Here is a 14341-nt window from a genome sequence, read left to right on the forward strand (position 1 = left end):
ATTTTACTTAATAATGATTTAACTTATATTTATATTTAAAATCAGGTTCGTGTTGCTTGCGCGAGTAAAAAGAAAAAGCGTTATCACAGTGTGCATGCACACCAAAAAGCAAGCAAGCAACAAAATCTAACAAAATTAGGCAACTTAAACAAGCTAGCAACAAAAAAAGCCAAAAATAAAAAGATTTTTTTTGCAGCTGCCAACATATTTAATAATCAGTTTTGTTGCATTAACACGCATATATCACAATATGCATGAAAACATAGAGCATGCACGCAACAACAAAAAAAGCCAAATTTAGCAACTATGTTTGATATATGCAATAGGAGCAGCGGCAGCTCTCACCGTCCCAGAGCTAACAAACCGGAGAACTGGTTGAAATGTAATTGGTCCCTGAAATGTTGGGGGAGAGAGTTCCACAGTTTGGCAGCCCCGAAACGGAAAGAGTTGATGCCTAACTTGATGTTTTTACTTGGGGGATTCAGCAGTTCTGTGTGTATCTAAAATAATAGGAATTAGATTTAAGATTTACAAGGTCATTCAGATAAATGGGAGTTTGATTATTGACTATTTCTAATGTTTCCAAAATAATTGATCTTAGTCTCCTAATTTTTAATGAAGGCAATTTTGACTTATTCAATAAATCGTCATAAGTTGAAACATAATCGTCATAAATAAATCTTAATGCTCTCTCTTGAATTTTTTCCATTTTCTTTGTATTTACTTCTCCACAGTAATGCCATACTACAGGACAATAGTTAAAACTAGATAGGATAAAAGAATGATATATGGTAAGTTTACCTAATTTACAAAGGTGTTTTCCAATTCTTTTCAAAACATTTAATTGCCTTGAGGCTTTTTTTTTTACATATGTTAGATATATGGCTATTAAATTTAAGTTGAAAGTCAATTATGACACCTAATAATTTTACTTCTTCTTTATTACATTTAATAGTATGATTATTTCCAAGATTGAAGGATGTAATATGTTCTCTAGATTTTTTTCCAATGGCAATTCCTTGAAATTTATCTGCGTTGGCATGCATTTTATTGTTTGAAAACTAAGCTATTAATGTTTTGCTATCTTCTTCAAGAGTACTAAGAACGTCTGTTAAATTCTGTCCTGCGTATGAAAGGGTGTTGTCGTCAGCATAATTATACAAGCTGCTATTTGAAATGAAATAAAAAATGTCGTTTATAAAAATGTTAAATAAAACCGGCCCAAGAATAGATCCTTGAGGAACTCCTTTGTATAGGTGTAAAACTGAGTATTTATATTTCCCATACGGACACACTGTATTCTATACTCAGAGGTAAATTTTTAGCAAATCGGTTGAGTGTTCGGACATACCATTTGCTTTAAGTTTTAGCAGTATCAAGTCGTGAGGGAGACAATCGAACGCTTTAGATAGGTCCATTTAAATTGCAGCAAACAAATTACTTTGCATCCAAGGATTTTTTCAATCTTCTATTATTTTTAAAAGTGCAGTTTGGCAACCCATAGCCTTTCCTAAAGCAGATAAAAAGGGTTAAAATGATTGTTAAAATATGGTGTTAATTGTTCATTTATGGATCGTTCGAAGATTTTGGACAATGTGGGTAAAATACTGACTGGTCTGTAATTTGCTTTATCTAAATTACTATTTTTTTATGTAATGGTTTTACTTGAGCAATTTTAAGTTTATCAGGGAATGTTGAATAACTAATACTAGAGTTTATAATGAACGGTTAAAGGACCTGTCAGAACAAGTTGAGCTGCCTTCAGCAATTTACCTTGATATACCATCAATGCCTATTGCCTTTTTAGTGTTTAATTTTCCAATTTGCTTTCCTACAAATCTTCGCTGACAGGGGGGTTGAAGGTAAACATTGAATAGGTTTGATTAATTAAGGATATCATAGATATGCTAGGATGATTTTCATCAGCCTGTAGGGATTCATCTTCCTAATTTTTGTGCCACGTTTACAAAAAAGTTATTAAATATTCCCCTACTTGGTTCTTTATTAGTAATACGCTTGTCATTTTCGTTTAGAATAGTGTCTCTCTATTGATATACTGCATTTGTTGGTTAAAAAAGGTTTGACAGTTTTCCAGAAATCCTGATTTCGAAAAAAAAGACATGCAGTCATTGCATATTTCTTTGCATAGATCTGACTCTGAACAAGTGTACATTTTTTCTATGACAATGCACTCAGAATATTAACATCTCGAATGCTTATTTGATATATAGTTTAATTTTAATGACATTATGTTTTTCAGGCAAACCATCTTGTATGTATGAAAGATCCAATCCTGATTGGGCCCCAACACTTCTTTCTTGGAGAAACTTGACACAAGTAAATCTTTGAAGAAAGAGAGAAGATAGAAACTAACAAAAAATGGTACACTATACATGTATGATAAATGTGGTTTGATCTGAAAATGCATGAAAATGACTACCCAATGTGCTATCTGGATTTGATGCGTTCGAACTGGCTCCATAAGGGTGATCTCGGTAATTCTACACATTGATGCTTCCACTTGCTCTTGTCAAGACCGCATTTCCGCGTTTGAAATGGTATATATTTAATTAATCTAACTTATGGATACCGAATGTCAGAGTTACATAAAACCTAATCACACCGTTTTTGCCTTATTTCATTTCCGCTTTTTTTTTCGAACAAATCAAACGAAACTCGTTGAAAAAATGAGAACTAGGCATTCGATCTCAAAGGTGGATTAAAAGCGTTCATTGGTGACACCACATGTCTGCACATGTGTAGATACCGTTTTTAATATAATATATCACGTGTCACCTTCTAATAACATGTATAATGGCAATAAAGTGCATTACTATCAGAGTAATAAAACACAGAACAAATTAGGCTTCATGCTGGGTTTTATTTCTCTTTAAGTAATGCAGATGAACCTCGCTTCTGTATATTAATGACCTAGTAACTGATAAAACTATTTTTTTTAAACGTGAAATACTATGTGATAATCAGATCGATAACATAAACTATTTAATCTGCTAGTATATCCGATAAAATATATTATAATTGTCTTGACAGTGTTGACGTTCAGTTGTTCGTGGGTGACGACCCGCATGCATTTTTACATCTCTTACACTTCTCAAGATCTCTTTTCGGCTTTGGAAACGATATAAATTAAATGTCACCAACTCATCTTTCAGGATATCGATTGTCCGATTTACATAGTCTCCATCGACGCCGTTTAACAATTTTTAATCTACTTTTTTTTAAAAAGCAAAACAAAAGAAACTCGCTAAACTAAAGTGAAACTATACATAGCTTGTCTAGAAAATGGCGGACAGTTCGTTGCTAACTAACGCGCCCGATTAATCGATCGTTGATTGGTAGATCAGTTCTTAGATAAGAACTTGATTGACAGTCGGCGTCATGTCAATTGTACAAGAGTGAGTGGGTCTCAGTGTTGGTAAGTTGGTCTGTCTCTATATTAAAGGGGCCTTTTCACAGATTTTGTCATATTTTGAAGTTTGTCATTAAATGCTTATGTTGATAAATGTAAACATTTGATCTTAAACGCTAAGTATAAAATAAAGAATAAAATTAAAACAAGGAAAAAAAAAGTAGCCGGTACCAGGGCTCGAACCAGTGACCCTTTATAAGTTACTGTACCAACTGTTATCGACAAAAATTTGCAAATTATACCCTTGAAACAAAGTTAAACTAAGTTATAACAAAAGGGTTGACGTCTACATTTAGACAATAAAATAATGTTTACTATTTATAACATAGATGTTACAAAATATTGAATACCTAACTCGAGCCTTATGCTCGATTGGTCATTGTCGGCTCGGGTACTACTTACATGTACCGCGGGTACACTTAAGTATACTTACATGTACCCCGGGTACGGTAAATATACTAAGACGTACCCGCGAATTTTAACGATAAATCGGTCGTTGTCGACTATATTTTTTTAATTAATTATGTTCATATGTATGTCAATTTTCTGTTAAATTGCCTCTTGATTATCGAGACTCCTACTCAAAAAATATGTTTATGCAGATATTTTTTAATTGAAGTTTGATTCGTAATTACAGTAATCGATAGCGCGTTTTACCACATCGGATTTTGGGCGGGAATAAAACTTGGGTACAGTCTAATATCGACCGGGTACGTTTAGTATATTTACCGTACCCGGGGTACATGTAAGTAGTACCCGTGCCGACAATGACCAATCGAGCCTAACGCTCGACTTATGTTACGAGAACGCATTGTGTGTGTTTCAGAGTTTATTTACAGGTCCTACTGGCCTCTTCACGAGGTTACTGTAGCCCGACCTGTTTTATCCGCATTTTATACGGGTCGTACACATCTAAGGGAGATCATTGTGTCACACCGGTCTTTACTGACGTAGTGACGTCACCATCTATGTATAGAATGAAGGGAGATAACACTTCCGGGAAAATTAAAAATGGCGACCAAGAGCAAGGAAGAACTAAGTGAGAAAATGCGAACACCCGAAAAGCCGAGACGACACTATAGAAGAAGGAGGTCTCCAGATTCTAGCGATAACAGTGAAGAAGAGAGCAAGCCTGTTGTGAAAGTGAGACATTATAAGCATGACAAAGGCGTTGATCGCGAGTCTGAAGAGTGGAAAACTCAAGCGAGCATTACTCAACGTCGCCTGTTTTCAGAGGAGCAGTGCGAAATCATTGAGAAGAAAATAGAAGAAGTGGTCGTGAAGGCTAGCAGAGGCGACTATAAGGATCACACCGTTGATCGAGCTCCGCTTAGGAGCAAGTATTTCTTTGGCGAAGGCTACACATATGGGTCACAACTGGAAAAGAAGGGTCCAGGAATGGAGAAATTATATCGCAAGGGTGAAGTGGATGACATTCCACAGTGGATCTTTGATCTGGTAGTAAAACCCATAGTTAAAGAAGGACTGGTTCCAGAGGGCTTTATTAACAGTGCTGTTATCAATGACTACTTACCAGGAGGCTGTATTGTGTCACATATTGATCCTCCCCATATTTTTGAAAGGCCTATTGTTTCTGTTTCTTTCTTTAGTGACTGTGCATTGTCCTTTGGTTGTAGATTCTCTTTTAGGCCGATTAGGACAACAAAGCCTGTATTTGTGCTGCCTATTGACAGAGGATGTGTCACATTACTGAGGTAAATTTAAAGGGGCCTTTTCACAGATTTTGGCATGTTTTGAAGTTTGTCATAAAAATGCTTTATATTGATAAATGTAAACAATCAATTTTCAAAGCTCCAGTAAAAAATCAAAAATAAAATTTAAAAAAGGAAAAAAAAGTAGCCCGCAGCAGGGCTCGAACCAGTGACCCCCGGAATCTTGCAGTAAAAATGCATTAGCCAACTGAGGTATCCTGCCAAACATACATAAGATGCGTTTTTTATACATTATATAAGCAATCTTCGTAGTTTCACAAATGTAAACGACAACAACAGAACTCGCCAAATTATTCAATGGTTTCGCGTTGCAACGCGTTGTAATTTTTAGGTTTTTAAATCGTCCAAAGATGCATATAATTGCTATATTAGACCATGGCAAATGTTCAGTAATACTGTTTCCTCACAAATAGCATAACTTAACTGAAATTTTGCGAATCTGAAACAACTTTTTTCAATTTTGTCAATTTACCAAACCGTGAAAAGATCCCTTTAAAATACAACACGAAAACTATAAAATGAGGATGTTAAAATACATTGAGACATACTTTGATTTTTATAAAAGTTCCGCTACAAACATTTTAAAAGGTAAAATTAATTAATATGTTCATTACAATATTGTCATGGAAACATTAATTGTTTTCTTAATTTCTTTAATTTGAACCCATATTTTATGTAGATGTATTGGTTTATATTAAACTGATAGAAATGCATCATGTAACAATATAGTAAGTTTTCAAAAAGAGATGACATCTTAAGGCCATATGTACAACTACACTAAGAACAACATTTATTTAAATACATAATAGAAAGTAATTTATTAAGGTCATGGTGATGTAGTGCACCAGGATCAAGTTAGACACCAAGTACAGGCTATTCGCAGGAATTGACTAAGCGTCTCTATTAGCCTAAGGCTTTCCATGGAGTCACATTTAAATATATCGGTTTAAATTGAAATAATCCACTTGCTTGAAAGATTTGTTTCTACTTCATATATCATCAGCATTTGTAAATTAAAATATTTTTATTATGTCCATCTTTAAACTTTTTGTTTTACAGTGGTTACTCTGCTGATGAAATAACACATTGCATTAGACCACAAGATGTTGTTAGTCGACGTGCAGTGATCATCCTTCGCAAGTACGTTGATTTCATATTTTACATTTGTTGCACTGATTCAATGATAATTAATAATTTTACTGGAGATAAAGCAAAACAAAACTGATGCACTTAAAAAAAACTGATTCACTTGAACCTTTGTTTGCTTAGTTTTGTGCAAACATTTGTTTGATGTGTAAGACATTGATATCTTTAGAGAATTGATGCTCATACGGCTTGATGCATAAGCTTGAAAATGCAGACCCATTGAAATGATGAGATATATTCAAGAGCACACGGTCCAATGTTTCTTGTTCACAGTTGAATGATATTATTTTTTAAGTAAAAGAACGCTTCTGTATTTGATGAATGTGAAATCAAAAGTCATTCTATAATATTTGTAATTTAATGAGAGACATAAATCTAGGACAAAAGTGTTCAATGATTGGCAAATGCATATTTATGCTCTGTAAGACTCTCCAAAGGCTCCATTTCAGCCAGAAGATAATAAACGTAATTTGTGTTTTATATTTTTAACATTAATTCAATCAATGGACTCCTATTAAACACAGGGTGTGTGACGACGCCCCTCGGTTGGACCCTGTCCTGAGCCATAAAATACTGCCAGCTTTTGAGGCAAGGAAGCGGGCCCGACCCAGGTCACCATCTCCAACACACTCAGACAGGTACAGGACTCTTCTGGCAAATTTTATTGCTGTTTAAAAGCCGTTTTATTTGTCAACATATTTTTTCTGTAAAATGATTCATTCAGTCCATTCGTTTTGTTACTTTTTTGGGGGTTAAAAAAAGTCGATAAACATTTTGACGTTGAAAGCTGTAGAAATCTTTCTGCTGTGAATTTAAGGCAGTAATACCAGGGTACAAAATAACAAGTTGGTTAATTTTTCACAAAAAATCAACAAGTAAGTATTATGCAACGTTTTAATTCCTGTTTGCTTTACAGTTCTTGCGAGAGAGACAGACACAGTCACAGGTCCAGCAGGAAGAAGTTGCGCCATTCGTACCCAACGATGGGTAACCATGACGTCAGGTATGAAAATGGACATGGGGATCACAGGCAATCCAGGACATCCAGCTCAACAACAAGACATCGCTCTTACTCTCCCAAACAAAAAAGACAAGAAAAAGAAAGATCAAAATGAGCTTGCTGTCTAATGAAGAAGATGGTCGTGATTATTGCATAATTATTACGTACATTTTTTAGCTCCCAACTATTCCTCTAATAATTGGAGCTATACTACTCATGCAAATGTTTCACGTACAGTTGGCCTTTGCATAATGGCCTGGAATAAGTTATAAGTGCAAATCACAATATCAGGGCATTTTTTCCCCGGGTCCTGTGGTGCCTGAAGTCTGGCTTTGACATTCCCTGTGGGCCTTAATAAAGGGTAGTGCTGATACTGCACGTAGAATTCCTGTGTGATGCACGTACATTTTATCAATAAGCAACTATTACAACTACAGCTGAGTAACAATACTGCTGTGAGAGCATATCTCTTGCGTTAGAATGGTCCTTTTCACTGTTGAAACTAGAACACCCACTTTAATCTGAGTACAAATGATAAAACTTAAAAAGCCATCTTCTTTTTGCCAAAAAATCTTGACAATTTACATCAAGACCTGACCTGCAATCAATCACTGTGTAGCATCGCAGCGTTGGTTTTGTCACATGGTAAAATGAATATAAGCTGAGATGCTCAGTTAACTGTCACTATAAAATAATTTATATGAATGACCAAACATCACAACAGGCAATGCTTCCATTCACAACATTACTCGTGCATCAATTTGTATTAACGACCGTAAAAGAAAGGATGCCATTTACAACAAACAACTTAATTAGTTTGGTCATATTTGAACATAAAAATATTGAATATTAATTTTGTGCACCTATGTATAAGGTTACAACCAATGTTTTTAAAAAATTGATACTTTCAAGCTACCCTATTTGACTTGTCTGTTTATGTGATTTTGTTTTTCAGGAATAATGTTGTATTTAACTTTCGAAAACTATTCATTTATGAATGACACTCTGTTTTATAAGCATACCAAATTTCCATCTAAGTGAAACATTTTTGTCCAATTTTAATAATGTTTACAATGTCATATACCTTAACTATTTCAATCCAGCATTCGTGTATATAAATTTGATAACGTCCTTTTTATTTTAACATTGTTCATGAAAGCTCATGGTAATTATTCCCCTACCGGTTTCATCGGAGGGGACTTATGGTTTGCGCTCAGTCTGTCTGTCAGTCAGTCTGTCACACTTTTTTGCATCCCGTGATAACTTTAAAAGTTCTTAATATTTTTTCATGAAACATGGAACATGGATAGATGTCAATATGGACATTATGCACGTCATTTCATTTCGTTCCTTCATCAAAAATTCTGGTTGCTATGGCAACAAATAGACTAGAAATACTGCTGAAAATGGTGGTTTTCTGGATCCTGTGATAACTTTTAAAGTAAGTTCTTAATATATTTTCATGAAATTTGAAACATGGATAGATGGCAATATGGACATTATGCACGTCATTTCATTTTGTTCCTTTGTCAAAAATTCTGGTTGCTATGGCAACAAATATATACAAAATATTCTGAAAATGGTGGAATTTCTGACAATGGTGGAGCCGGTAGGGGAATTTATATTGTTTGACAATAGTCTTGTTTAAAATAGTTTTAAAATTATTCACTTTATGTATAATATCTAGCAGAAGAATAGAGGAGCATGCTGTGTAGGAACAGCTTGTGTGTGGTCATAAAAAGGCTGTGCTCATGTCATGTCAAGAAAAATGTTATTATTTAAATGTTCATTGAGCTTCTGTTTTTGTTTGCTTAGTTTTTAGCTCGGCTGTTTTCAGAGAAAACCCGAGGTATTGTCATAGCCTGCTGAATGTTCCGCAATATAGTTACATGTATACACATGGGTTAACTGTCATTTTTTGGAAGCAGATGATTGTAAAATTCATTAATTGTGGCTGATAATTAAAATAAGCCACGCTCTGAGGAAATGAGGTGTAATGCATGTGGGTAAAGTGTTGTCCCAGATTAGTCCCAGAGGAAATGAGGTGTAATGCATGTGGGTAAAGTGTTGTCCCAGAGGAAATGAGGTGTAATGCATGTGAGTAAAGTGTTGTCCCAGAGGAAATGAGGTGTAATGCATGTGGGTAAAGTGTTGTCCCAGAGGAAATGAGGTGTAATGCATGTGGGTAAAGTGTTGTCCCAGAGGAAATGAGGTGTTATGCATGTGGGTAAAGTGGTTGTCCCAGAAGAAATGAGGTGTAATGCATGTGGGTAAAGTGTTGTCCCAGAGGAAATGAGGTGTAATGCATGTGGGTAAAGTGTTGTCCCAGAGGAAATGAGGTGTAATGCATGTGGGTAAAGTGTTGTCCCAGAGGAAATGAGGTGTAATGCATGTGGGTAAAGTGTTGTCCCAGAGGAAATGAGGTGTAATGCATGTGGGTAAAGTGTTGTTCCAGAGGAAATGAGGTGTAATGCATGTGGGTAAAGTGTTGTCCCAGAGGAAATGAGGTGTAATGTGGGTAAAGTGTTGTCCCAGAGGAAATGAGGTGTAATGAATATGGGTAAAGTGTTGTCCCAGATTAGTCTCTGCATTCTTCACAGGCTAATCTGGCTGTACACTATATTCACATGCATTAAGCCCCGTTTTCCAAGAGTGCGGCTCAAATGCATAGAAAGCAAAACAAATTTTCTTCCATTTTAATGGCAAATTTTGACCCTTTTCCTCCTCATCCAAACTTTATATTTTGACCCATATTAAAAAAGATCCACTTTGAAAAACTTTTTATTCTTTCTAATTTTAGCAAAACAATTCTTTGCATCAGTCCATCATGCTTTAAAATCGTGGCCTGCATTTATTTTCAGCACGGCTATCTATGAAAGGTGAAATAATAATCATACTTTTCACAAATGGAAAATAATCTTATTAAAACCCTGTTGAGATATTCTACATATAATTTCTCGCCTGAATGGGTCCGACCCCATTCCCCCAGCAATGAGAATATGCCTTGGTTAGTTTTTGCCTTGTTCGTTTGCACTGATTTTACATTATTGATTGTTGTTATGATTTAGATCTGTTGTTGCTTTCATTGAGTTGTTAAAATGTTCTCAAACTCGTTGTGTTGTTTCCTTTCTTATCCAATGCCCCCTATTGGTTTCACCAGAATGGAGTCTAGCTCTACCCACTGTCTTTCATTGCAGTCTATCCGTAAGCTTGCGCTTCTCACAGAAAGAGGAATTTTCCGAAAAATCACATGATACTTAGATTAAACTTGTAATATGCAATGCGAGTCTTATACATTATGCCTCATGTTATTAAACATTAGGTCAGTGAAAATTGAACAAAACTAAATGAAAGAGTAACTAAACAATATACATGTAGTTCAGACATGATCATAAAACTGGATGTACAGATTCGATAATAAATCGACTGTTCGTCAGCAAAAATGAACACGCCGGGTATGCGAATACTTCGTTGACGGATGGCACTTCACTAACAGAGAACAACAAAAGCCACGCGCGAGAGTAGACTTCTTCAGCTTTTTTGTATTTATGTTCTGTTTATTTGGTTTTTAGACACAGAACATTGTTTGGGTGATTAATGGTATAGCACTTCGTATTGCGAAGAAAGAAATTCGCGGAAAAACTGTGAATGATTAAAAAAAACGATAAAATTCCATCGATAATCAGCATGAATTGAATGATCAGTACATATTTTAACAAAATAAACATACTTGGAAATAATTAAGAACGTGCTTACTATTCGAAATAAAAGATCAATATATCCAGTAATGTTACAACATGTTACATTTTAGTTTACTAATGTATTTGAGAAAATTCAAATGTTTTAAGCACAGGTGGTTAGCGTGTGGCTATGATATTAATTAGTGAAAACATCATATTGAATGATAAATAATCATATTATAACGAAAAATTAACTTTTCTGAAAAAAAAAATTTCACTATCAAATATATATATAACAAGGTATGCAACTCAAAATCACCCCAAAACGGGGTGCATCGCTTTGAACAGCCATATCTTCATCAATTGTGCAGCGATTTTCACGATCTCGGTCTTATTCAACGCAGAAATGAATTTCCTTTCTGGAAATGTATATGTCTTGCAATATTTTTACAAATGCTGGGTCAACTTTTAAGAAATAACACGATACACAACACGCATGACCCAGTTGACAGTGATCATGTATTCTTTAAGACTGAAATCTTCACGGAGTAAAGGGCAACTTCCCTACAAAGTTCATGTAGTTCGATACCATAATTCAATAAAACGTATGAAAAAACATTATTACCGTTCTTGTCGTTACATTCTGCATCAAGACTAACTGTCCAGCGCCGTTTGAAACCTTTGTTTACATACATTTCAACTAACTGACATTTTAGTTATGCATATCCGTCTTTGTTTTTAATATAAACACAACACATGCTGCATATGAAGTTGCATATAAGTGACACAATTATTTATTACAGGATGAGTGAATCGGAGCTTATGAATGCCGCCGACGGTTCGTTGTTGGACATTAGTTTAGAAGAAGAATTGTGTACCAGCGATTTCATTTTACCCGTGTGTCTTTAAACTCAACCAATACAGTGATTTAGGGTCAGGTAAATCGCACTTCGAGCAAACGTTAGCGTTACGTAAAGGGAAGTGCTCCCTATAAGCAGGGCTCAAAATTAAGGGAGTTTTACCATTCTCCTTTTAATTTTGTTGCTACGCATAAGTATCGTCTTGATGATGCGATTCAAATAAGCACAACCGACATAGGATTTTATGAAGAACAAATGTGTATTTGCCTCATAAAGACCCCATTCACTACCGTTATCTAGAGTCCTGCTACAAGTAAAATTAAACACGATTGTGTTGATCCGCATTATCCGTTGTATTTTCATTTCTCTGAATCTCAAGTTACCAATAATAAACAAGTTCATTATGTACACATTTATTTAATAATAAATATTATCTTATTTGAAAATTGCAATTATAATAAACATAGTATAAATTAATAGTAATGTGACTTTTGAAAAATGTTTTCAAACTGTTTCGTATGAATAGCCATAATATAAATAAATGCATTTAAGGTAGAAGATAAAACTCAGTTATTAGAGTGCCCGCTTTTTTGAAAGTCTCCGTAATCTGAAGTGTCCTTTATCGGTAAACAAAGTGCCTGCAACTTTATGTATGCCACCTATTACAACATGCACTATTTTTGTTTATATTTCATTGAATACTATCAAAATTTCAGTATTTGAAGCACAGTGATTACTCTACATGCTGGAATAGCAAACAATTTCTTGCAATAATTCTAAGTAGTTTTATTTTGTTAAAATGTTTACTGTTCATCCAGTTTATGCTGTTTTCCGATCGAATTATCTATTTTTTAGGCAAAACTGTACCATTCTTCCGTGAAATTGTGTATTCCCAATACAAAAGGATACACCATTTATCAACTCGACCATGTGTCTTGTCTTAAAAACTAACCTTTAGGGTATAACTTTAAATAAAACAGAGGAACTTACCTCTCGCGCGTGGCGTTTGTTGTTCTCTGTTAGTGAAGTGCCATCCGTCAACGAAGTATTCGCATACCCGGCGTGAATGAAATAACTTTAAAAGTTATTAACATCAACAATATCCTGCGATTTCTCACAGAGATGCATGGATCAAACTTGGTAGAGCGCAAAAGCAAGATCACGGGTACTATAAATACAAATAAAACTGAACTTCATATTGTAATTACTAGAACATAACTCAAGATACTTAACTTGATGTACACATTAGGCTAGAGATTTTTTACAGGTTATGAGACTTCTGTATTACTTGGTATACGACTTTCAAAGCCGTGCATTTGTAATTTATAGCTCTACTATTAGACAAGTAGTCATGCTTTTCTATGGGCAGCTATTTTTTTATTGGCCTTTCATCAGTAGAAAATATATTAAGTAGTGCTATCCAACATGAAAATATCATGTTTAAGTGCCATAAATATATATGGGTAAAATACAAAATAACAATGTGTCGAGGGTATGATATTATAGAATATGAAAGAATTTTATGATGGCCCGCCTTGGTACTCTCAGTGCACACAAGATCGCTTCTGCCACAGGAATGTTATCGCCTACCCATGCCACCGATGCCACCGCCATGCATCCACATACCTGGTTGTTTGACATGACAACAGACCGGTGCGTCCAGCCTTCTATTCTTGTTTTAGATGATAATTGACGTGCTGTGTGGATGCATCCCCATCCTGCTTCTGTTTTTAACGCTCGAGTGGTCCTTGTCTGCTCGAGTACTACTTAAATGTACACCGGGTACTCTTAAGTATACTTAAATGTACTTAAATGAAAAACTCGACACGCTACTCATGAAACTGTAAAATGTGCTTATGCAGTTATATAAACAAGAACTCAGTGGCATTTACTAACATGATACAGTTTAAATAGTATACTTCAATTGTTATCTCTGAACTTACTTAAACTTATGAACGAGTTTCCGGACCAAAGCTGCTTTGAGAACACGCATCCAGGATTGTGCCCTGCCTTGCTATTTACCTTAAAGCACTATGAATTTTATGACCAAGTTTGAATCGAACTTGTTACTTCTCTTCAGCCTTTCTTTCTTTCTATAATACTTACATTTTGGTTAAATATATCCTAAAATGTTTGAAAAAAAGAATTTGGAATAATGCCAGGAATACAGCCGCTGTGTAAGGTCGCTGTGGTGTAGTGGATATGGTGTCCGCCTAGCGATCGGGAGGTCACGGGTTCGATCCCCACTGCGGGTGCGTTCTTTAGATTTCCCCCGTAGACACCAAGTACTGGTTCTAGCCCCAGGAAACGGACTCGAGAGCGATTCAAATAAGCTTTCTATGCAATCGAGCTAAAATAAATAGGTTTAAACTAATACAGCCCACTTTTTCCTGCCAGCCAACGTAAATGTGCCGGGCGGGAATCGAACAGAGAAGCATAGGTGAGCAGCGCGATTGTGCCATCCACATTTAAACCGTGCAGTAACCAAACAG

General features: G+C 35.3%; 1 protein-coding gene across 44 annotated transcripts; it reads left to right on the plus strand.

Moving 5' to 3' along the window:
- The first annotated feature begins 4418 nt into the window (after nt 1-4418).
- Nucleotides 4419-10421, plus strand: LOC127866010 (RNA demethylase ALKBH5-like). Of its 44 annotated transcripts, XM_052406212.1 has the most exons (7): nt 4419-5145; nt 6223-6303; nt 6834-6947; nt 7226-9521; nt 9565-9732; nt 9775-9816; nt 9855-10421. In XM_052406212.1, exons 1-4 carry the CDS (start codon nt 4442-4444, stop codon nt 7422-7424), a joined length of 1098 nt encoding a protein of 365 aa, XP_052262172.1. In that variant the 5' UTR covers nt 4419-4441; the 3' UTR covers nt 7425-9521; nt 9565-9732; nt 9775-9816; nt 9855-10421. The 44 variants fall into 44 exon arrangements, with proteins under 44 accessions (XP_052262172.1, XP_052262161.1, XP_052262165.1 ...); XM_052406201.1 differs by having other exon boundaries at nt 9565-9816; XM_052406205.1 differs by having other exon boundaries at nt 9775-10421.
- The last annotated feature ends 3920 nt before the right edge of the window (nt 10422-14341 follow it).

Source organism: Dreissena polymorpha, chromosome 2, assembly GCF_020536995.1.
Source record: "Dreissena polymorpha isolate Duluth1 chromosome 2, UMN_Dpol_1.0, whole genome shotgun sequence".
In the NCBI taxonomy this organism is placed as follows: domain Eukaryota; kingdom Metazoa; phylum Mollusca; class Bivalvia; order Myida; family Dreissenidae; genus Dreissena; species Dreissena polymorpha.

Bases quoted from the DNA above. Each gene is read 5' to 3' on its own strand.
- LOC127866010 (XM_052406198.1), top strand. From the start codon at position 4,442: ATGGCGACCAAGAGCAAGGAAGAACTAAGTGAGAAAATGCGAACACCC. The intron at 5,146-6,222 runs GTAAATTTAAAG...TTTGTTTTACAG, and splicing joins GGATGTGTCACATTACTGAG to TGGTTACTCTGCTGATGAAA. The intron at 6,948-7,225 runs GTACAGGACTCT...TTTGCTTTACAG, and splicing joins TCTCCAACACACTCAGACAG to TTCTTGCGAGAGAGACAGAC.